We start from the raw sequence: 24605 nt of genomic DNA on the forward strand, positions 1-24605 counted from the left end.
TGAAAGGTTGCAATGTCAGTCCGATTATTTCTAAGCCTTATTGAAATATGATGACATTGGTGTGGTATAGCACTGAATGGATCAAACAACAAGACGAGTCTTTATGCTATCTACTGAAAGACGAGGTCTTGATAATCAATTTCTTAATCGATGTACGTTAGCATTGAGCATACGATATTGAGTATCTATTACTTTGACTTACCAAAGGTGCGGGTTTTTCGTCACCCAACGATCCAGGTATATTGGGTAGTGGTGATCATTATCTGGCGGTACTAGGATTGCTATTATATTGAATCGTGCGCGAGGAGAGTCTCGTTTGATAACATCCACAAGAGGAGCTCGAAACAAGGTTTTATTATTCGGAACCTAACTAGTTGGAGTTTGATTACTCTATGAATAATAAATAAGAGTTTCTTGCTAAGTCCACTCTTGAAAATTAAAATATGTTAATTAATTAAGTCCATAGTAGACATTGATTAATTAATGGATGTTTCTATCTTAAGCGAGGGAAATAAATTAAACAAATAAAAGAAAACCCGGAATACTTGTAATTTTGGATTTGGAAAGGCAGTGCAATATTACTTCTGTAGTGGCTACTTGTAATATTCCAATATAAGCTTGTATTAAATTGTGGGTTCAATTTAATTAGTAAAAAGCTAATTGGGTGAGGCCATGTCCAAATTATTCCTTAGATCCCTGACTTGGCACAATATGTGACTTAATATAAATAGGAGAATAAAGGAGACAGAAAACACACTTTTTCCATCACAAAATTTCGTCCACCTCATATTTTGAGAGATGATCGAAATTCTTCTCCTTCCGTGAGTAGGTTTTTGTCTTCGTTATTTAAGTCCTAGTACACTGGTGAGATTTGCCCACACAAATATCAGTCTACAGTCCGAGACACCAGTCAGAAGATCCGAGGTCGAGTTCTGAAGATCTTCACGTGGAGAAGACGCAAGCCATCTTCGATTCCTTAGTAAATCAACGAGGTAAATTGGCTAACTCTGTAGTATGCATGTTTTAGGGATTGTTTGTTCCAAAGCATGATTATGATTCAAGTTGTGAGCATGATACGTGTGATAATTACGCGAATAGAATTTATCTAAATAATCTGCTAAATAGATCAAATTCATGTGATCGGTTTTTATGCATGCTTCTGCAACCAACCCCTTCATAGAGGTCCTCATTGGGGGAGAATTGCCTTGGATTTACATAGATTGAGACAACAGTGAGGTCGGAGTGTTGCTTGCATTCTTGGACGAGAGAAAGATGGCCTTCATGGATATAACCCATAGTGGGGACAAAGCCAACAATCTTGCCTTGGGCCTTCGCGGACCTTGACCATCGTCTCATATCATCTTTGTCTATTATAGTCAATGGCTCTTTATTTTTCATGCCGTAAGCTTTTATTAATCCTAAGAATCAACAGAAGTTTCGATTTGGTGAGCAGTAACATAGATGATGATGAATCTAAACATGCTGAGCTGATCAATAATTTTCTTGTTATTTTAGCACATGAATAAATAAAAGCATGTAAGTGCAAAATATGAATACGGAGATGCTGGAATTCTTCTCACACCTACAACTAGTTTCAAGCCCTGATTTCAATTCTGAAACTCAAGCCTCTACCGACTAGTCGACTCCGAACCGCCGGATTTCACCGTCGTTTGAGGTAATTTGCAAAACGCGATTGAAGGTAGCAGGCTAGCAGCCACTTCTTCGGTTCAATTTGTCACCACCACCACCAATTTGAGAGGCAGTGGCCTTCTGGTGAAAGTGCAACATGGAAGGTTTTATCTGATGTTTAGGGTTTAGTATGGTTGTGTTCTAAAATTATTAGGTTAGGCTAAAATGTAGGCTGAAGTTGAACTGAAACATACTTTACAGCTAAACATTGTTAAGGCTTGGAAAATAAAACCTGAGAAAAAATTTGGAAAAGAAACTAGAACAGGTGGAAAATGGTCGAGGATTTCTTGGTTCTTGCGTTTGATTCCTCTTTGTAGCTGAGTCTGGCGCTGATATATATTCTGCTTTTGAAACATAGGAAAATACAAATGAATACGAGGTCTTTTGACTATTTTGCCCCTGATCTTTTGATTGTATTTCTAAATTATCCCTGAGACCACCCCTAGCATTTTTTATGCTATTTGCAAATTTCACTAAATCCTTCTTCCCACTCTATCCTATTGGTAACTGTTAAAATTAGTATACTTGGCCGAGTGGATTTATGGTCGTAATGTCACTCGGCCGAGTGACATCCACTTTTTGCTTACAAAGACTTATACTCGGCAGAAAGGATGCCAAAACTCCACTTGGCCAAGTGACCTCCACCTTAGCCGAGTGATTTATGGCCGAAATGCCACTCGGCCAAGTGACATCCACTTTTTGATTCCAAAGACTTCTACTTGTCCGAGTGGATTTTGGGCAGAAATTCACCAAAACATATCTTACTTAGCTAGCATACATTTACTTTTTTCTCTCAACTTGTAGCGCTTTTAAATTCACTACATTACACTATCTTTAAAAAATAAATTGCTTTTGCTCGTAGCAGCTAGCATCACAGAGTCAAGCCCTATACCACAAGGAACCTCTTGATGTCTAGTTTAATTTACAAAAAGAAAGGTATTCCCAAAAACTCCAAGGGATTAGGGGTTATGACTGTTTTATAACAGCTTGTCAGTTTGTGATAGAGCTGGTGACTGCTTTGCATGAATTTTAAAAAATACTCAAACATTGATGAAAGAGTTGAAATTGTGAAGGGGACTTCCTAAGACATGATAATATCTAAAGAAAATTTTATAATAGGATTCCCACCACTCTGGGATTGCCGAATCTGACAAGTGGAGTAGGGCAAGAACAATACTAAGTATAAGTTACTTCATATTCGCGCATTATTGAGTAATTCCCACAAACACTTCATGCTCAACAGCAAGACAATATATTTGTGTATATTATGGACCAAGCAAAGGCTGATTTCCCTCTTTTTCCTAACTCACGACACTCTTCCAAAATTTAGATCAATAATCATCTTCTCCATGGTTCTTACAACCTCATAACATAAGCTTCAAATTCTTCTTTCTTTTTATGAAGTTCTAACCAAAATCATATTTAAACCAATCAATTAGCGTAATTCCAAACATAATTAAATACACAGAACTAAGTTCTCTGTTTGATCCCAAGGTTTTAGACCAACCCTGATTTATCTCCAAAGTTCTACTTCTATTTTCAATTAATCTACTATTCATAGGTTAGAGATTGAATTAATGCCCAATTCAAGCAATTAGAACAAACTCACCAAGGCAAGTACTCGGTCCTATTCATTCATTTCACAAGAGTTGTAATTCATCCATTTTAATCTGAAATTCAAGCATAGAAGATAGCATAAGTGAGTTATAATCAGCAGTTACCTTAATTTCACAAGCTTTGAGATTGGGGGTTTGAACTTTAAGCTTTAAATCTCACTTCCATGGAGAATGAAATAGAAGGAAGATGGAGATGGGACAGAGGAGGCCAGCGGCGCCGGAGAGGCAATAACGGCGACGGGTCACGTGATGGAGAGAAATTGGGGTGACTGGATAAAGATTGAAGACGCTGTGTGTGTGAGAAGAGAATAATTCCTTTGTGTAGGCCAACTTAACTGGCCGGTTCCGGTTCTATCCGGTCCGGTTTGACCGGATACCCGGTTACCAATTTTCATGAATTCCAGAATCGGAACCGGAACCGGATCCGGATGGTTCGATTCGGAACCGACAGGTTCTTACCCGACCAATTCCGGTTACGAACCGGATCCGATTTGTAGTTTTAATTTTAATTTTTTTAATAATTCAACATCTAGAAATATAGCAATTTATATCGAAAAATTTAAAGAAACACACAAAAATACAAATAGACAAGATAAATCCAATATTCCATACCTAAAACAATAATTTAATAAATACCTAAAAAGTATAACTCCTAAAAATCAAAATCAACACACAACTAAATAATAACAAGTATACACCTAAACACATGCAGCACCATGCACACACAATATCTTAAACCCACAACACCATACGCAAACCCAGACACACAGCACCTTAAACACACACACACACACACACACACACAACACGTTACACGCACACACAGAGCCTCAACATAAACACACACACAACATATACACACACAACCCCTATTAGATAATTGTATACTAATTAATATCTTATAAAATTGAAAATTGAAAATTGAAAATTATTTATTATTCGGTTCCGGGTAAGAACCGGAACCAAATTTTTTGAAAACAAAAGAACCGGTTCCTCAATTACCCGGTCGGTTTCAGTTCCGATTTCGGATATCCGAGTATCGGAGAACCGATTAAGCAGACCTACCTCTGTGTTGTTTCGAATTCAATTCTTCTCTCATCTTTTTTTCTCTATTTATGTTTCTCATGTTTATATTTTGAGTAAATGCCAAAATTGGTCCTGAACATAATACCATTTTACGATTTTGGTCCCAGACATTATGTTTTGAATTTTTACATCCCAAACATTTCAACTCGGATTACAATCGGTCCAAAACCAACGGTTTCGTCAAATTCTAACAGTCAACATCGTTAATCCTATTTTTACATAATTAAGCATTTTAATTATATATTTTTTTAAAAAATAAAATAAAAATAATGATAAAAATACAATTGAATTAATATTCAAAAAAAAGGAAAAAGATTCATCTTCTTCCAGGAGCCTTCCTTCCAGAGTTCCTCCGCCTACCTCTTCGCCCTCTCCGCCACCCCACCACCGCCTCCTCGGCCTTGCCTCCGATTCCGATGAGATCATTGAGACGAAGAAGCAATCCGAGCACAAGATGAAGAAGTGCCTCACCTGGGGGACCTGATCTCGCTCGGATTCGGCTTCGTCGTCGGCTCCAGCATCTTCAACATTACCGAATTGGAGACGCGTGACACCGCCGGCCAAGTGATCGTCGCCACCTACGCCGTCTCCGGCCTCTCCGCTCTCCTCTCTGTCTTCTGCTCACCGGATTTGCGGTCGAGATCCCCGTCACCGGTGGATCCTAGTTAAGGAAAGCCTTCCTCAACGTCCGAACTCTACACACAATCAAGAAACGAGAGCCGTTGTTGTCGAGCGCCCAAGTGTTTGGGTCAGCGACATGAACGGTGGAGGGGCGGTTGAGCGCGAGATCAGCCTCGTCGGCAACCTTAGGAGATGTTTCTTGTTTGCTACTCAATTGAGCCAATTTCACGATAATTTCATAGATTCCTTCAATGATAAAATAATTACATTATTCCATATTTATAATACTAAACCCTAACTTACCAAACAAGAAAATAATATATGGAAAGATTTGGTGAATCAAAGATAACTAATTAATTGGGATATGATCGTATCAACTCCCCCACGTTTAAAATCCACCTTGTCCTCAAGGTGGGAACCACGAACCAAGGACGAGAGTTGAAAACAAAAGCTTGGCGAGGCGTCTCCTCCTGGATCAAACGCATACCGAACAACTGAACTTCTCCCTTCCTCACCTCCACCAAAAATTAACAAAAGCGGACGAATGTGGTCGTCAAAAGGTGAACGTCTCCATTTGCACACTTCTGCATCCGGAACGTGTAAATATAGTTGGAGAAGTCCCAAGTTTTCATCGCAATTAAATTCCTGATCCTTCGCTCTACCACTTGTGATCTTCTTCGGTCTAAAGAAATAATAGGCTCCCAACGTCCTCTTCTGTCTAAAGGAAGAATAGGCTCCCAACGTGCCACACACTTCTGCCACATACACCAAATTTTTCCCTATATATTCTTGCACCACAAGATTGCAAATTCTCAAGTAGACACCACCCTCATCATACGCATTTTCTTTAAGCAAAAACCTAAAATCTCCTTCGATATGAAAGAACGCAACAGCAGGTAGTGGCGTTGGTGATATGATGTTAGTCTCATCAGAGCTGCACGGAAGATATATATCCTCTAAAGATGAAACTCGGGGGCCTTCAGGGCTCGCATCTCTATCATCATCTACTCCGTGCTTATCACAAATCAAGGCAATCGACTGATTCGGTACACCAACCACATCTAAATTAGATGCACCATGATCACCCACTTCGTCCACCTCTATTTCTAATCTAGAGTCCATTAAAAATGAACTTCCCAGATTGGCACTATGCTCCTCCACCATCTCATTCTCAGAAGAATAATTGAAATCTTTAGCATTATCAAATGAATATTCCATATGAGCTTCCAACGCGGTAAATCAAACATTTCTTCTTCTTGTTCCCTCATTTCATTCGTAAACAAAGCATACTTCGAAGAATGTGTATGTGAGAACTCGTTATCACTAACTAGTGAATCTGTCCCACTCAGGCTCCGAAGCGAACAAGCCTCGAGAATAGCTTTCATCTCAGGAGCCGAACCCGTCTTCGAGCACCTGTCGACCTTCCGCAGAGAACTATTATGAGAGAAAGATGACATCATCTCCCAATATAGATCTTCACTTTCATCCCTACCATATGATATTGATCTCGAAAGAAAAGCTTCATATTTTCTCATTGAGCTTGGGACAGGCAGTGCTGCTGAATAGACATGACGCGGCGGATACCGGCACGTTGGTGGCGGTGGCCAGCCGGTTGAGGGCTGCTGGTCGAGCCACGAGTAGTGTTCTGTGGTGGAACATCGCCGCTGCACATAAGAATTCCGACTAAAATAGGACCGTGGTATGCTCGGGGGATCTGGCGGATAGCTCCACGCACGGTCTTGGCCCCTATCGAGTCCCTGTTGGTAGCGTTCCGCCAGTCTATCCCAACTAGAGCGCGGTCGATTCTCTGGCCGCGAGTGATAGGGCTGCGGAAAGCGGCCCCCACGGTTGAGTGACTCGCGGACAGCCCCACACCGGCATCGAAAATCCCCACCACGCTCCCTCCAACCGTGGTTAAAGGTCCAGGGGAGATCCTCGTCGGCCTTCCATCCATCACGCTGGGAATCAGCGTCCGGGTTAGGGATGCGCGGCGTCTCCAGTTTATCAACTCGTCGATCCATCGAAACCAACCGGAATTCCAGTCGGTCGAAACGCGCCATGATCTTCTCCAATCCGGTGGAGGAAACTGCGGTCATCCCTGCCGCATCGTGTGGCGGCTCAACGCTTGTCTGGTAATCGCGTCGCGGTAAGCCCGACTGATCGTCATCGCGGTAGTTGCTTGCTGATGTGGGCGCGAAGGCCCGCCGGTCAGAGCCTGTGCGTTGACCCCGGTCAGGAGGCCAGCCGGCGGAAGATGGTCATCAAATGCGTCCATGGAGAGTGTGCAATGAAGGCACCAGTTTGTTAAGGAAAGCCTTCCTCAACGTCCGAACTCCACACACAATCAAGAAACGAGAGTCGTTGTTGTCGAGCGCCCAAGCGTTTGGGTCGGCGGAGGGGTGGTTGAGCGCGAGATCAGCCTCGTCGGCAACCTTAGGAGATGTTTCTTGTTTGCTACTCAATTGAGCCAATTTCACGATAATTTCATAGATTCCTTCAATGATAAAATAATTACATTCTTCCATATTTATAATACTAAACCCTAACTTACCAAATAAGAAAATAATATGTGGAAAGATTTGGTGAATCAAAGATAACTAATTAATTGTGATATGATCGTATCAATCCTCATCCTTCCTCCGCATCGAATTAGGGGTCGGTTTCATCGCCGCCGGTAACATGTTGCTCGAAGGACTCGTTGGCGCCGCCGGATTAGTTCAATAATTTTGCTGATTGTGAACTGAATCGCCATGACTGGAACGAAGCATTCATCATTTTTAAACTGTATTAGTTCAATATTTTTAACATTATTTTTGTATTTTATTTTTTTAAAATAATAAAAAATATATAATTAAAATACTTAATTGGGTCAAAATAGAGTTAAATGACGTTAACTGTTAGAATTTGACGGAACCGTCAATTTTGGACCGATTGTGATCCGAGTTGAAATGTATGAGATGCAAAAATTCAAAACATAATGTTTAGGACCAAAATCGTAAAATGATCATATATTCAGGACCAATTTTGGTCTTTACTCTTATATTTTTCCATCTTTTTTAAAGGTTTAGTGATTTAAATGAGCTTTCCCAATTAATCCTCGTTCTTCTCTTTCTTAATAAACTTTCTAACACGTTTAATATTTGGTTCTGCAATAAATTTTCAAGCAAAATACTTAGGCCATCCACAACGCTGTCTCTATACCGTCTCTTAAACCGTCTCTTAACTACTATTTGAGCACTATTTGAGGGCCCCACTGTCCTTTTTTCCTCCATCTCTTAACTAAGAGACGGAACCTGCAACGCTCCGTCTGTTAACCGTCTTTATACCGTCTCTTAATTACTATTCATTCAATTTAATTTATAATTTTTTTTAAAACCCAATTCAATTTAAACAAACACACTTTATTAAAATTAAAACAATATTACAACTTAACATTAAAAAAAACGAAGACATAATTAAAATTCTAAAAAAATAAAAATGACATAATTTAATCTTCTCCGCCAAAGTTTTCCCAAATGTGCTCAATTAGATCCTCTTGGAGTTGGGTGTGGGCGCTAGAGTCGCGTGTCCTTGCCCGAATAGCCAACCGTTCTTGTATAGATGGATGCGCTCCACTTCGCGGCGGACTACTTGCGGTTGAGCTTCCGGGGGATTCGGGGTCGAACCAATTTCCGGCATCGGGTCCTTCGTCTCGGACAATCATGTTGTGCAAGATTATGCACGTATACATGATGTCGACCATGCTCTCCATGAACCACGAACGAGCCGGGGCTTTGATGATGTTGAAGCGCGCTTGAAGAACCCCGAACGCCCTCTCCACATCCTTGCGCGCAGCCTCCTGCTTCTGCGCAAAAAGAGCCTGCTTTGGGTTCGCTGGCCTGCCGCACGTCTTCACGAAGGTCGGCCACTTCGGGTAGATGCCGTCGGCGAGATAGTACCCCATTTTATACCGCCGGTTGTTGGCGACGAAGTTGATGGCCGGCGCTTTACCATCCAAAACTTCGGTAAAGAGGTCGGACTGTTGGAGCACGTTTACGTCGTTGTTCGAGCCAGGGACCCCGAAGTACGCGTGCCAGATCCAAAGTCGGTAGTCGGCAACGGCCTCGAGTACAACGGTTGGGTGGGTGCCTTTGTGGCCGCTCGTGTAGGAACCCCTCCAAGCCACCGGGCAATTCTTCCATTGCCAGTGCATGCAATCGACACTGCCAAGCATCCCGGGGAATCCGTGCACTTGTTCGTGCAGGTTGAGGAGGAACTGACAATCCTCCGTGGTTGGCCTCCGGAGAAATTCGTCACTGAAGGCTGCCCGGACGCCTCTGCAGAAGTTGAGCAAGCACAAGCGCCCAGTGCTGTCTCCGATGTGCAGGTATTCGTCGAATATGTCGGCCGTTTGTCCAGTCGCAAGCTGCCGGATGGCTGCAGTACATTTCTGCAGCGTCGTGTGGCTGGGACGACCGACCGCGTCGAACCCTTCTCGGAAGAACTCCTCCCTGGCCGCCAAAGTATTCGCTATGTGGAGAAATAGCGGTTTCCGCATGCGGAAACGGCGACGGAAATAGGTATCTCCCCAAATCGGGTTATCGCAGAAGTAGTCGCGTACTAACCGTGCGGCGGCTTCCTCCCGGTTCCGATTGATGTACTTCCGGGAGCGTCGTGGGGGTGGTGCGGCTTCCTCCGCCTCTCGTCGTCGATCTTCTTCGAGTGATTGTTCCATTAATTGGCGCATTTGCTCAAAATGATCCATTTGTTTGAGTTGATTGAAGATGGAAATTGGAGTGATAGAGAGGATTTGAGAGGAATAGATGTGTGTTTGTGTTTGAAATGAGTATGGAATAGAATTATTTATAGAGTAAAAAAATTAAAAATTTAAAAAATGAAAATAAATATTTAACGGTAATATTACCGTTTGAAAAAAAAAAAATTTATTAAAAATTGATTTTTTTAAAAAAAAATGAATTATTGCGTCATCAGTGACGACGCCCACTCGCGAGCCAGCGAGTGGGCGTCACGCACGCATGGGGACGTGCCACGTGTCCCTGGCGCGTGGCGAGACAGCTCGTCTCGTGTCTCTCCGAGACGAGCTACGCGACGAGACGGTCGCGAGCTGGAGACGAGATGGGCGCTGCAATGCGTCTCGCGGGGGTCTCGTCTCTCCGAGACGAGACGCGAGCCCGGCGCGAGACGCGTTGTGGATGGTCTTAAAAACTTATATTAATTAACTTATTCTTTCTTGACTATCCACCGATTTATTTAATTCTAATTTACCAAATTTTGGGCATTACATTTCAGATTTTTAAAAAAAAAGGAGAACAACACACGAAAGGAGTTTGGAGCAGGTTCGGATTAAAATTCCGTCAACCCGAAGATTTGCCATCGTCCCAGCTTATGAGAGTGTGATCAGTGATCACTACAGTTTCGATTATATTTCTAGACAAGATCTTCCGTCAACCTTGAATTATTATGATATTTACTTTGTCTGTCTTTGTCTATGTCATATTCTCGGTTTTGATCGCTTTTAATTTTTATTTTGAGTGCACACTTGATGATGGTTGATATAATCTTTTCTAACGTCTCTTTAACTTAGGAATAGACAGACAACATGGATGACGAATTATCATACATGACTTGTTTAAACATTAATTTGATAATGAATAAGTTGAAATGAAACGTCTAGTAATTGGTTTTAGTTTTAAACAATAATTTGATAATGAATTAGTTGAAATGAAACGTATAGTAATTGGTTTTAGTTTCTTAAGCATCCGTATGAATTTGAATTAGTGAAAGTTAGCTTTAGGATAAGTGTGTAGCTACTACCCAAGAGGATCAGGAGTTAAAAGTCTACTTAACATGTTTAGTGCTTGCAAGTTGATGTGTTATCCATGTCCTAACGGGCATTGAATCGTTTGATAATTTGAAGCATCCATCCGACTTGTCTAAGTGTTGCTAGGAGCAATAATCAATATTCCCTTCATCCTATTTAAGATGTCCACATTTTTTAGTGGCATGAGATTTTAGAAGGAGTTGTTAGGTGTAATAAGTAGAGTGAAAAAAGTAGTTAAATATTTTAATGAGAAAAGATGAGATAAAGATTTATTTCCAAATATAAAAGTGAACATCTTGAGTTAGACAAACTAAAAATGAAAGGTTAACATCTTAAGTGGGATGAAGATAATATCATTTTCCGTTCTCACTTTATTTACAATGTGCAACTTTAGCTTCTTAGTGTTAAAAAGCAAATTTAATGTTTATTGTTTTGATTAATACTAGTACTATTAAAGATGTTAGTACCTTTTTATGGATTAACACCCTAAATACTACACTCAACATTCTAATATTGTAAATTTTTAATTTCATAAAATTCATAAAAATTAAATCTTGATTTTTGCTCGTTTTCTCTATAAATTTCAAATAAATAAAAATAATAATAAATCAAGGTTTATTTTTTTTATGAATTTTGTAAAATAAAAAATTTTAATAACATTTTTTAATGTATTAAAATCGAACAAAATACATAAATCAAAACGAACAATACTAAATAAATTAGAGTAAAAGCTAAAAGTGGTCCTAAACATATGACGATTTTACAATTTTGGTCCAGAACATTATATTTTGAATTGTTTGGTCCCGAACAAATAAAAATGGATTGGATTTGGTCCATTTTTGACAGAATCGTTTATTTTTAACGGTCAACGCATTTGACTAGATGGAAATCACCGGATCTTAAATTTTGACGCTCCCTCGGTATCCATCTCCGCCCTCAAAAGCCGCATCAGAGCCCTAACCTCCATCCCTTCCGGCCTCTAGCTCCTCCTTAACAATTCTCGTATCCTCGATGATCACCAGACCCTAATCATCGGCCAATTCGGCCGGAAGTCCCAATTTTCTGAAACCCTATTTTGCGATTCCAGTATCGAATTAGAGAAAGATCGAGGCTTTACTCGATGTCATTCGGATGGATTTGGGAAGTTTCCTATTGTGGTGAATTTGTTTCTTAGGCTTAGGGGTGGGAAAGGGGGGTTTGGGTCGTTGTTGAGAGGGGCGGTGACGAAGGCGGGGCAGAAGAAAACGAACAATTTTGATGCTTGCAGGGATATGAGTGGGCGGAGGCTGCAGCATGTGAATGCCGAGAAGAAGCTGAAGGAGTGGAGGGCAGAGGCGGAGGAGAGGAAGTTGGCCGTTAAAAATAAACTGTTTCGTATAAAATGGACCAAGTCCGATCCATTTTTATTTATTCGGGACCAAACAATTCAAAAGATAATATTTTGACCAATAATTTAAATTAACAACACTAGTGGGCACTAGCCAACCATATCGCGAAGGAGGATAGACACCGCATAAATAGAACAGATTGGATTATCCACACCAAACCCTAGAAACATGTCATCCGACGCCGGAATCCTCTCTCGCGTCTCCTCCTCCGTCTCGGAGTCCCCTATCGTCTACAAAGGCAAGAAGGCGGCCTCCGATACCGCCTTTGTCGCCTCCAAACTCCTCAAGAGCACCGGAAAAGCCGCATGGATCGTCGGCACCACCTTCCTCGTCCTCGTCGTCCCCCTCATCATTGAAATGGACCGCGAGGCTCAGTTCAACGAGCTCGAGCTCCAGCAGGCTAGCTTGCTTGGTTCCCCCAAGTAATATGCCCTAATTCATAGTATGTTAAATCGTCCTCAATTTCAATGATTACAGAGTTATTGAATCGTTGGATTGAAAGTTTTTCTTTTATGTTACTCATCTTTGGTTCGATTTGTTCTCTGTGCTGTGGGCTTCTCTATGATTCTTAATTGTTGCTCTATAAGAGGCCAATTCCATTGCATCTGTTTTAATTTAATTCTAGTTGTAATTGTGATTAATCGATCATAATAATTCATATAATTGGGGGGCTTGAGGAACTCTAATTGGACTAGATGACGCACACGAGTTTTTGCCATATTATAGCTGATGTTTACTTACTACCTTTGTCCTCGAAAAATAGAAACTTTTGAAACTAATGCACAATTGGTGAAGTAAGAGAGAATAATTGGTAAAGTAAGAGAGATGAAGAGAAAAAGTAGTGGAAGTAGTGTTAGGGGATTGTGGGATAAGATTCAATAGTTTCTATTTTTAAGGGACGACCCAAAATGGAAATAGTTTCTATTTTTAAGGTACGGAGGTAGTATTGTTCTTGGCTAAATTCTAGTGTTCTTTGTCTGGTGAGGATCAGACTCAGTTGAGTTGTGTGTAACTGTCTCACACCAAAAGCAGAATTATAATGGCAACTTAGTGTCTAGTTTTTGCACCAAGTCATCTCAATATTCCTATCTCTGATCAATGGTTTTATTGCTGAATTTTTTGGTAATAAAGTTGAGGAAAATAATTTCTTCCAGGCACAAATTTATGTTATGTTTATAGTACTAACAACCTCTTTTATATTCACGTGTCCTGCCTTAAAACTTATGGTTTTGGGCAGGATGAGTGTAATTCTTGGCCTAGTTTCAAGAGTATAATGCCATCTTTTGTCATTTGCAAGCAAGTCTTGTTTTTTTTTTTGGATTTTTAGCCACAGAGAAAAAGAGTATAAGATTTTGGTGCGAGAAAAAGAGTAGAATTTATTTATAGAGACCACATTATGATAAGTTCACTGGAACTTGATTTGTTTGTTTCTCTTCATGGGAAAAGGCTGTTATGCATTTGTAAGATTGTTTTCTGATGTTACTGAAATTGCTAGAGTTGGTGCCTGGACACCGAATAGAGGTTCTGCTGCACTCCCATATACCTCCATAACCCATATCAGTGCTTTTTTTTCCTTTTCATTTTTATGCTATTCAAATACTTCATATATTACTCTTTTAGAATTCTAGAATTTATTATGGATAAAGTAGAAAATATCTTAGTTCTGTCAGTGGCTTATCTGGAAAGAAATTGGTAGCCTTACTAAATAAGATTAGACTGCGGTGGCTGTGCTTTGCTTGGCAACTAGCCAAGTGGATTGTTTTTCACTATAATCTAGTCTTCAAGATCTCTAAGAAAAAGTGCAACCAAGGAGAAAAATGCTGAGTACGTGGAATTGTTTTAAATATAGTTGTAACTTTTTGTTAGAAATTACAAATGATATCTCTTTTTTAGTAAGCTGAATTAGAGGTAAGTGTGGGAAAAACTTAGAAGCATTGTTCTTTTCTTAAGTATGTGTACATAATAAGATATTTGAGTTGATTTTGGAGTTATCTTAAATCATGTGGGTTCTGTCTCTTCAATGGTGCTGTGAGAACAATAAATAATACTCCCTATAAAATCAATAAGCTGCGCATTTGTGGAAATCTGTATAACCCCAGTTGAAACAGATATTTTGATAAGAGCGACTATTCTGTATTTCCTTCGTTCATATTAATAGTAATGTTTTTATAATTAATGTTTTTATAATTTTGGTCTGTTTATAAAGTTATTGCCTTTTATATTTGGTAGAATAGTGTTAACACCTGTGCTATGCACGTGACAAAAAAATTTTAAATAATGAAGATATATTAACATAAAATAAAGAATACAAAGTAAATAAGTATAAAAATATATTTACAGATAAAAACTAATTAAAATAAGTATTTGTAATTTATAAATAATTTAAAATATTATAAACAACAACAAAAAGATATTTGTACTTCTCTTAACCCACTCTCAATGAAACATTTCATATTTTAGTAGATGATTGTATATTATTTTAATATTTGATATGAGTGTAGTAGTATAAAATTAAAGAAATAACAAAAGATGAGATGTGTGGATGAAATAGAATAAGATATACAAATAAAGAAAAATGTATAGTAATACTACTATTTACAAAAGAAAAAAAAGCAAACTATTTGAATGAATAAATAGTTCACCAGTTTTGATTAACAAAACATACATATTCATAAATGCAAACAAAAACATAAGAAAAACAATAAAAAACCAGTAGTTCATAAGTTTTGAAATTGCAACATAATTATTTATAACTAAAAACATATTTTTTTTAGAATTAAGTAGACATGATAAAATGAATTAAAAAAATCACAATTAATAAATGCATTTTCATCAAAGTACATGTTAATATATATACATATTCAATTTTTTGAGAAGTCTAAAACATAGAAATATGAATAAATCAAAGTCAACTCAATTCTAATTATATATAATTTAATTATATAATAAAAATAAATTTAATTTAAAAAATATAATATATTATATACAAATTTCAATAAATTAGAAGTCTAAATTAAAATTTAGCTTAAAACATAATTATATAATCCAATATCCAAATTAAAACTCTATTTAATTAAAAATATCAATTACATAATTTTATACTACTATTATTTAAAACTAAAAGTATACTCCAAAATCCAATACACTAAAAATGCCCACTAAATGCCTAAAATAAAATCCAAATAATACACAAATTAATATCCGAACCCTACAATGCAACGGCTCACGCCTCCATCCCTCTCTCCCCACCTAATCGGCGGAAATCAATCTCCCCGGCCAGAGCATCGTCCCTTCTCCCTCGTTGGCGCTCCTTCCACATAGTCTTGCCGCTCGTCCCACCTGTCTTGTCTTCCTCACCTGTCGCGCTGCCGCTTCCTCTTCGTCTCCGGCATCTCTATCGTTGTTGCCGTCCAGCCGCCGTCCTCACCCGCTTCCCTTCCTCGCCCTACTTAACGCCTGCTTGCTTTACCTATCTCACCAACCTCGGCCGCTGCCGCCTACCGTTGTCCGTTGCTTTTCTTTTTCTCCTTCGTCTACTTTTCTTCTTCTTGCCATTGTGTCATATCTCTCTCGGTTTCACGACCCACCCTAGTTGTTGCCTCCCCGGCCCCGAAAGCCACTGCATTCGGTGGCTGGACTTGCCGTCGTCACCCTCTGTTCCTTCATGCCGGCGTTGCCCTTGTTCCCAGTGAGAAATCTCTCTTAATTTTATTCATGTTTTCAAAATTTGTGGAATGAAATCAATATTTTGGTGTTCAAATTTTCATAAACGGGTAGATCGAAAGATACTACCTTTGTCTGTCGTCGTAGTAGTCGCCGAATTCCGGGCAGAATCTCTCCCATGAGATAAGCACTACAATCAGAAAATTAGTTTACATTAGTTCACATGAATGAATAAATGTAGTCTCAATTAATTGTACACCTATTTATCAGTATTTCAAAACTTGTTTGGGAAGTCTCAGCAATGCATTTGATTGGACCATTAATTTGGCCACTCTTTTTGAATGAATAAATGTAGTCTCAATTAATTGTACACCTATTTATCAGTATTTCAAAACTTGTTTGGGAAGTCTCAGCAATGCATTTGATTGGATCATTAATTTGGCCACTCTTTTTTTTCCATTGCGGCAACACAACTTTCGAACTCTCTCTTTCTCTCTCTGCAAATTAATTAATTATTATTTTCATTCTGTAATATTTTGGAAGACTCAAAATAAAATAAAGAAATAAATAACACACATCAACTTTCCATTTTCCCTCTAAAAAGGATATTAAAAACGATATTAAAGTCTTTTCAACCAACTGCCACTTTTAAGTAGTATAGATTTCTATGATCTATAATGAGGTTGCCTTTATTTTTCATTTTCAATTCTTTAATCACTTTTTTTTCTCTCTCGTACTCCTATTTTACTATGTTTGGGTTAAATTTTGTGTCGTCCACTTTCAAGACAATTGATGATAGATGGATGGTGTATTTTTTGTTTTTTTGTGAAATACATATTTTGAGTTCTCCAAGTAAAATTGATGGCCGGATCCAGTTTTGTTTCGAATGAAAAAGTATGTATACGGAGTACATTAAATTTTCACCATCCACACTAACTAATGTACTTAGAACTATTTCTAGGTAGATTAAAAACATAAAATAGGTACTTTATTTTGAAGAGAATATTCGAGTTTGTTGTACAGCTAAAATATGTTAGGCCATAAGCAGTCTAGTTTCATTTTAAACCCTGAATTATATTACTATATATGGTGGTGTTTGGTTTCTTATATAAAATAATAATAAAATACGATTTGGTGGTGTTTGGTTTGTTATATAAAATAATAATAAAATACAATAATATTATTTATTAGAAGATTGACTATGACTAATTATCATATAACTATCCATCTACGATTAAATCATGAGATTTATTATCATAAACTAAACATACTATAGATTTAATTATGAGATATAATCTTGTTATTGAATACCCCTAACTAATATTTTCAATCATCATATAATATTTCATTCAAATGTAAAATCTTACCGCAATATCTATAACTTACTATCTCAAACATAAAGCTTAATATTTTTATGACTCTAATTTTATGTGTTTTTTTTGTTATTTGTAATATAAAAAAAATAACTAAAAATTTATTAAATAAATGTTGCATTATAATAATTTAAAATTTTAAAATCACGTTAAAAAAAGATATAAATTTCAGTTTTAGAATATTGTTGAAGGCGGCCATGTGACTGTTCTTCCCTTTAAAACTTCCTGAAATTAAGGCACCGGATCTTAAAATGTGTTTCAATGGCGACTCCCAAGATATAACAAACTTGTCACATGTTCAATGGGTTACATTGTTTCTTTAATATTTTATTATCTTAATTTGCAACGATTTTGTTATTGTTTGTCAGTACTCCATGTTTTATATTTGGATGAAATATCAAATAAAAAGTATAAAAAATGAATTTTAAATAAATAAAAAATTAGGTTGCGGCGTGGTTCAGTGCCTTGCAATGTTGTTGCTGTGGCCAAACCGCAATAGCACCTAGACTCGCACCTCCGGCATAATCTAGAATGAGCCCACCACTTCATAAAAGAAAAACTTGTCAAAATAGAAGTAAAATTAATTTTATGGGACGAACTAAAATCACAAATGTGCTATTGTTGAGCGGTGGGAGTAGATAAAAATACATTCATCCACGTATATTAATTACTCCCTCCGTTCCATAAAAATATGAGAAATTGGTATGACACGGGAATTAAGATAAAATTGGTAAAGTAAAAGTGGTGAGGAGAATGGTAAGGTAAAGTAAGAGAGATAAGGAAAATGGTAGTTAAAGACTTAAAATAGTCTTAGTGGATAGTGAGATCTATATTATTAAATTCATATAACTTTTCAAAAATAGAATGCACATATTTTTTTGGGACGGACGAAAATGGAAAACGCACGTATTTTTATGGGACGGAGAGAGTATTATACATGCCTTTTCTCTTTTGCAATTCAACATTGGCAACTGAAATTCATTCTCGTTCACTCATTTCAAATTTCAATGCCACGTATCCATATTGAGAAAGACGGCCGAGTTAGCCGCAACATAATAAATCGGAGCTAAATTGAACTGATTCGCTGAATTAAGATTCATTACATAATTGGTTATACCTGCTTGCAACGTAATATCATACCGAGTGTGCTTGCATCCTCACAACTCATTATTTTTACTTCTTCCATCCCATTTCAAGTGATTGATTATTTTTCAAGCACGTGTTTGGAGAAAATGATCATATCTACATTGTTCTTTTACTTACTTTATTTTCTCCCCACTTTAACTGTTTATTATCATTTTTACAAAATAATAACGAAAAAGAAATCAATCACTTGAGCTGGGACGGATGGAATATTTTTCAGATCAAGAAGACGGTGATGAGCCAGCAATCAACATGGTCCACACTCCATAGTCTCCCAACCCACTATTTGACTAGTATCCATTTTCCTATTTTTTATATATATGAATAGTTTTAATATTCCTATAATTTTAAATTGTATGGTCGATAATGGTGATTTTGTGTAGGCCAGATGTGTATTTAGATGAAGTATATACCATGAGTTCCTGTTGTGTATAGATATATTTGTTGATAGGGAAAATATTTTACCATATGAGCTATATATATTTATATCCATAAGAGTCAATATTTTATACTCCATAAAAAATGTCAATGATGTTTCTTTTCAATTTACTAAACCATTTTTGCATTCCTTTTTATTCACATTAAGTTTTCAAATTTTTAAAATAGACGAAATTAGTATTTTAGTGGAGTATATATTTAGTAACGTTACTAGTTCGTTAGGGATGGGGACATTACAAGACATGATCAATTGTTAACTAATTAGCAATCTACAATTAAGATCAATTTTTAATCATTAGATTAGGAGATCTAAGTGGTTGATACAATGCCAAGTGGATTATATTTTAAATTTAAATAATTATTAAACAAAATTAAAGGGTATTAATGTCAATTATCTCTTATTAAAATTATCCTAAAACTTGAAATTTACTTAACTATATCGATTTAAATTATTTTTTCGCAAAAAATATAGTATCAAATTAAAGGTCATTTTCTAAGGATTCTAACGAGATCTCAATTGCATATGTTTCGACGACGATCGGATGATGAAATTTGATGATTTTTATTTCAGTTGGTGTTGTTGATAAGCAGATTTTTTATCAACAAATACATTAAAAAATCTCAATATAATGCAGGTAAAATTTCAATATAGTGCATGTAATCTCTATAAAACTGTGTTGATATTTTCGTATACTTGTGTTGAAATACTTATGTCATTGTGTTGATATTTGTAATACACTATGTTGATATAAAAAAAACACGAAAATTATGATATGATAACATAATGACGATCTTACCATTTTGTTGATATTATGTCTATTATTTATTGAAATTCGCAAGATTTAATCTCATACACTCATTTTAAAATCTAAGGGTGGAGATTTGGTCTTGATTTTGAATTATGATGCTATAAGCAATATAAGAGGAACCAGGGCATTACAAATCCATTGATTAAGACTCATATACAAATCCAAATTAATTACTACATAGATCTAATATATAGACCAAGCATGTAGCCCTAAACAAAGGACTAACATTGTCTTAATTATTCGACAGATAGAAGCCGATACATTATTGCGGCAAAGAGTGCACAGTGCGGCCCCATGGCTAGGCGCACGACCCCACAGCCGCAATGATGCACGGATGATCCAACAACACATGCATTGCATGTTTTGACCCAAAATAGGATGGATTACTATTACTCCTAGTTGTTACAAGCACTGATTTCTTAATTTATTTTATGAAAATATAATTACAGTTTTTTTACCTGAGTTATTTTGTTTGCATTAGGGCGTATAACTTGGATCATGTATTTCCATCCATGTAGATGTGTGTTTTTATGAAGCTTTCAATCTGAAATCCATTCAAATTAAGACAGTAGATATGAATGAATTTGGAGTATATAATAACAACACAAAAAACTTGAAATCGTATTTTGGAATTTGAATGGTACTAACCTGAAACTTATTCAAGGCAATGCGATGCTCAAACTCTTCAACCAACATGTCTTCTTCCCTCTCTCTACATTATTTGTTTCCCAGCCACCAATTGAATGTGGAACTTCCCAAATCATTACTATTTGCATATTCAAATATTCAACCAGAAATCGTTAATAATACAAACTAGTTCATAAATACAGCGACGATTCTGATTTCAATGTTGCACTCTGATTACTAATAAAATGATCGAAGAATAAAATGATACGTACTCGTCGGAGAAATTCCCCAATTTAGCCTCCTCCAGTTTCTCAATCTCCTTCGCCCACAGGCGGGCGTGGATTCTCTGCTTCGTCAGCCGATCAGAATCCTTCTTCACCGATTTTCCCTTCCTCTGCTCCCAATTATCGTTCATTTCCTCCACGAAAGCCTTGGTCTCCGGCGGAGAGGAGGAGATTGCAGTTTGGGGATTTTCGGGGAGAGATTTGCCAGGGAGATTGTATGGAAGCCAGGAAATTTCCGGAGCGTCATTCCACTCCTCCTCGCCGGATTTGGTGGAGAGAAGGCGGACGCCCACCGCCGTCGTGGTGTTTGGGTTTAGGTTATAGGTTTTGGCGACGGAGGTTAGCCTGCTCATCATCATAAATTCAAATTTATTTTTTCTTATTCTCTACCAATAAAAAATCTTCTCTCTTTTTTCATTCATTTTAAATTTCGAGTACTTATCATTTGTGGTTAAATGTGATTTAATTCACGGACTATTAGAGCATCTACATCCGTGCTCTGGCCAACAAGCACGGATGTGGGCCCGGCCCCACTTTTACTCTCTGCTCTTAGGCAAGAGCACAATACTCACATCCGTGCTATTTCGCAAGGACAAGCACAAGAGTTCTACCATTCTATTATTCAATTTAAATAAAAACATTTCCACAAAATTAAAATGCATTAAAAATACCCGAAATATTATTACAAATTACAAAAAATTAAAAATCACATAATTAAAGTCCTAAATATTAAAAATTACATAATTAAAGTCCTAAAAATTAAAAATTACATAATTAAACACCTAAAAAATAAAAATTACCCCCATGGATGACTATTCATCCGGCTCTACCCCCAATGTTCTTTGGAGACCCCGTATCATCGCCACATGCGATCGAAGTTGCTCGAGGGTCATATTTGACCTATCGGCCAAATTGAGTTGGGCTAAAATCCCTCACAACGAGTTGGTGGGGGGTTGAGGTGGCACATAGGGAGCGGGAGCGGGAGCGGGTTCGGGAGTGGGTGCGGATGGAGTCGCGGCGCGACGGCGGTTGGCCGCCGCCTTCTTCCTTCCTTGCGGACGGCGTTGGGAACCGCTCGGGCCGGCGTCGAGGCTACCAAAGTTAGCTCTGGCAAATTGGCTAGCCACATCTTCGGAGCCGGCGTCAGATAAGGATACCGACCTCGACCGTTTGGAGGAGGAGCTAGAGGAGGATGATACGCCTCCCCTATACTTCGGATGCGACCGAGTCTCTTGCTAAATGTTGAGGTACTTGAACGGCTTGTAGTTGATGGATTGGTAGGTCTCCAAGGCGGCACTGATGATGTCGAGCTCGCTCTTGCCACTCCCCGCCGACCGCTCTTCCTGGAGGTAATACCCCTGGAACTTTTGGATTTCTTCGTTGGCTCTGTATATGGCATTGCGCACCATACTCTCGTTGCGCTCGATTGTTCCAGCCGACCGGTTTTGATTGTACCGGCGACAGATGCGCCACCAATAATGGTCACCGGATTGGTTCATGCCAACCTCCGGATCTTCGGAGATTGACAAGAACGCTTTGAATAATTGTTCCATCTCCCCCGGAGTGTACGGGGTGCGGACACCGCGAGTAGGAAGAGGGGGAGTTTGAGAAGGGCCGCTCCCTCCCGCTCTAGGCACGGATGGCTCGGGTGTCCACCCGTATTGCCCTTCGGGGGGCATCTTGGTCGTCGATCGGGTAAGGCCGGTAGCCACCCGGAACTTGCGAACCTTGGGTTTGAGGAGGGGCCGAATATTCCGTTTCCGGACTAGGAAATGGTTGTGAACCGAACCAATCGAGGTTCCAACCGTGGGAGCCGGACATTGTTTTGTTGTAAGAGTGAAAGAAAGATTGAGAATTGAGAATGGAAATGATAGAATTTAGATGAGAATTTATATGAGAATTGTGTAGTGTTGTGTGAATTTTTGGGTATGGAAGTTGGGGTATTTATAGATGAAAATGTGTATTTTTTGGGGAAAAATTTGAAAAATAAATTAAAAGTGGGTAGAAAACGGATATAATTTTTTGGGAAGTGGGATTTTTTTTTAATCGGAGTTTTTAATTAAAATCTGATTTTTTTATAAAAAAAATTCAAATTGCCAACGGCTATGCCGTTGGCCAATGGAAGGCTGCCACGTACGCAGCTCGCTGGCACGGATAGAATTGCTTGTATACAATAAACTCTACAATCTACTTTTATCCCAAGTAATTTTATCGCATTGATGTTTGCTTGTGCATTTATAAGATGTATCTCAAACATTTAATGTATAAGAAGCAAATAAGTCTAATTCTTCTACATAGTAGACTGGTCGTGAACGACGTTCACAGAAGGTGACGCAGTCGGTTCTTTGTAGAAGAGAAAAATAATTTCACAACCTAGATAGGCTTTGGCTACCTATCGTGAAAGGTTGCAGTGTCAGTCCGCATGTTTCCTTACCTTAGGAAATAAACGACACTGGTGTGGTATAACACTGAAGGATCTAACAGTTGAGATAAGTCCTTCTTGCTATTTACTGAAAGACGAGGTCTCGGTGATTGTTATTTCTTAATCATTGTTGACATAACATTGAGCATACGATATTGATTATGCACTACTTTGATTTATCAAATGGTGCGGATTTTTCGCAATCCAAGAATCCTGGTATCTTGGGTAGTGGTGATCAATGTCTAGAGGTGCTAGTATTGTTATTGCAATGAATCGTATGCTGGGTGAGTCCAGTTTGATAATATCCTCAGGAGGTGTTCGAAAAATGTTTTATTATTCAGAAACCCGGCCGGTTGGAATTTATTCCAGAATAATAAATAAAGATTTTGAACTAGACAACTCTTGGAAAAAGATATTAATTATTTAAAGTCAAATAGCAGACTTAAATTAATTAATGGATATTTATATCTTAAACACGAGAAATAATAAATTAAAGAGGTAAAGCCCGGATTACTCGTAATTTGGGATTGGATGGGCAGTCAATATTATTTTACTGTAGTGGCTGATAATAATATTCTGTCGGACTTGTATTAAATTGGGGCTGAATTTAATTAGTAAAAGCCCAACAGGTTTGGCCCAAGTCCAACCTCCATGGATCCCTAATCTGGCCCATTATAACTCAATATAAAAGGAGATTAGAAAGGAGATTTAGGGGGAATGAACCTCATAATTTTCGTGCTCCCCTATGGGAGTGGACGAAAAATCAGTTTTTGAGAAAACTGATATTCTGTCTTCTTTCTAATCAAGCCCTTTTCGATTCTGATAAGCTTTGCCCACCTAAAGGTCAGATTCTGAGTTCGGGATACAGATTAGAAGATTCGTGGTTGAGTACGAAGATCTTCATGTGGAGAAGGCGCAAGCAATCGTCGATTCTTTGGAGAATCAGATCGGTAATTCTAAATCGTAGGATTTCATGAATTAGGGTTAAATTCCTTAAGCATGAATTAATGTGCATGTGAATCAATTAATCCCATAATCGGTCAAATAGATCTGTAGATTTGATTTATTTGTTTATGCATGTCTTTCGCTGTGCAAGGGGCTCCAAACCCCAACAATTGGTATCAGAGCCAATTTTTGGCTCTGATTATGTGGATTAATTTCATGTTATGTGAATTGCTTGAATGTATGTTTTTCTTCGTGGGTTTGTGTTTGTTTTTGATCTGTTCGAAAACATGGACGAAGGGACGCGAAGGCGAGACCGCATAGTTTAGATTCATGAACGGCGGAATCAAATTCCATATTCATTATGTTGACATAAAGAGTGGTTATAATGATTACGGGCTGATTTTGATGTCTTATGTGAATATGAATCGAATTAAGCAATTTTATTTTGGTTGATGATATCAAATATTAGAATCTTTTCGTTTGGTGGAGCCGTGGAGAATCATTTGCATATACTTGAATTTGGATTCTTCTTTTATTTGTGCAATCCAAATATCACCGCAAATATCGTTCGTTCGTTGCAATGATTTCGCATGACCATGGAATCAATTCGCGTCGTGGAGTATTGAACCGCGATGTTCGCGGGAACGGCCTTCACAACAGAACAACCAAGAGTACAACCG

General features: G+C 38.0%; 2 protein-coding genes and 1 long non-coding RNA gene across 3 annotated transcripts in view; all 3 read right to left on the reverse strand.

The window, feature by feature from the left end:
• The window catches only part of LOC121764565 (pantoate--beta-alanine ligase-like), a 109819-nt gene extending 106230 nt beyond the window's left edge, over nt 1-3589 (reverse strand). Inside the window, exon 1 of the mRNA XM_042160574.1 lies at nt 3411-3589. The gene's annotated coding sequence lies outside the window, so the exon portion shown is untranslated. The remainder of the gene's footprint in view (nt 1-3410) is intronic.
• A 5114-nt stretch (nt 3590-8703) lies between these two features.
• Nucleotides 8704-9663, reverse strand: LOC121763504 (protein ALP1-like; the record flags this gene model as incomplete). Its single annotated transcript, XM_042159526.1, has 1 exon — nt 8704-9663. A coding segment is annotated over one exon (960 nt), but the record flags the coding sequence as incomplete, so codon positions are not given.
• A 10112-nt stretch (nt 9664-19775) lies between these two features.
• Nucleotides 19776-20933, reverse strand: LOC121764905. The gene is made up of 3 exons (XR_006042654.1): nt 20547-20933; nt 20296-20413; nt 19776-20191 (listed from the first exon to the last, which is right to left on the reverse strand). It is a non-coding gene; the product is annotated as an uncharacterized LOC121764905 (long non-coding RNA).
• Nucleotides 20934-24605: the final 3672 nt, after the last annotated feature.

The sequence above is a fragment of the Salvia splendens genome, chromosome 14 (genome assembly GCF_004379255.2).
Source record: "Salvia splendens isolate huo1 chromosome 14, SspV2, whole genome shotgun sequence".
NCBI classification, from domain to species: domain Eukaryota; kingdom Viridiplantae; phylum Streptophyta; class Magnoliopsida; order Lamiales; family Lamiaceae; genus Salvia; species Salvia splendens.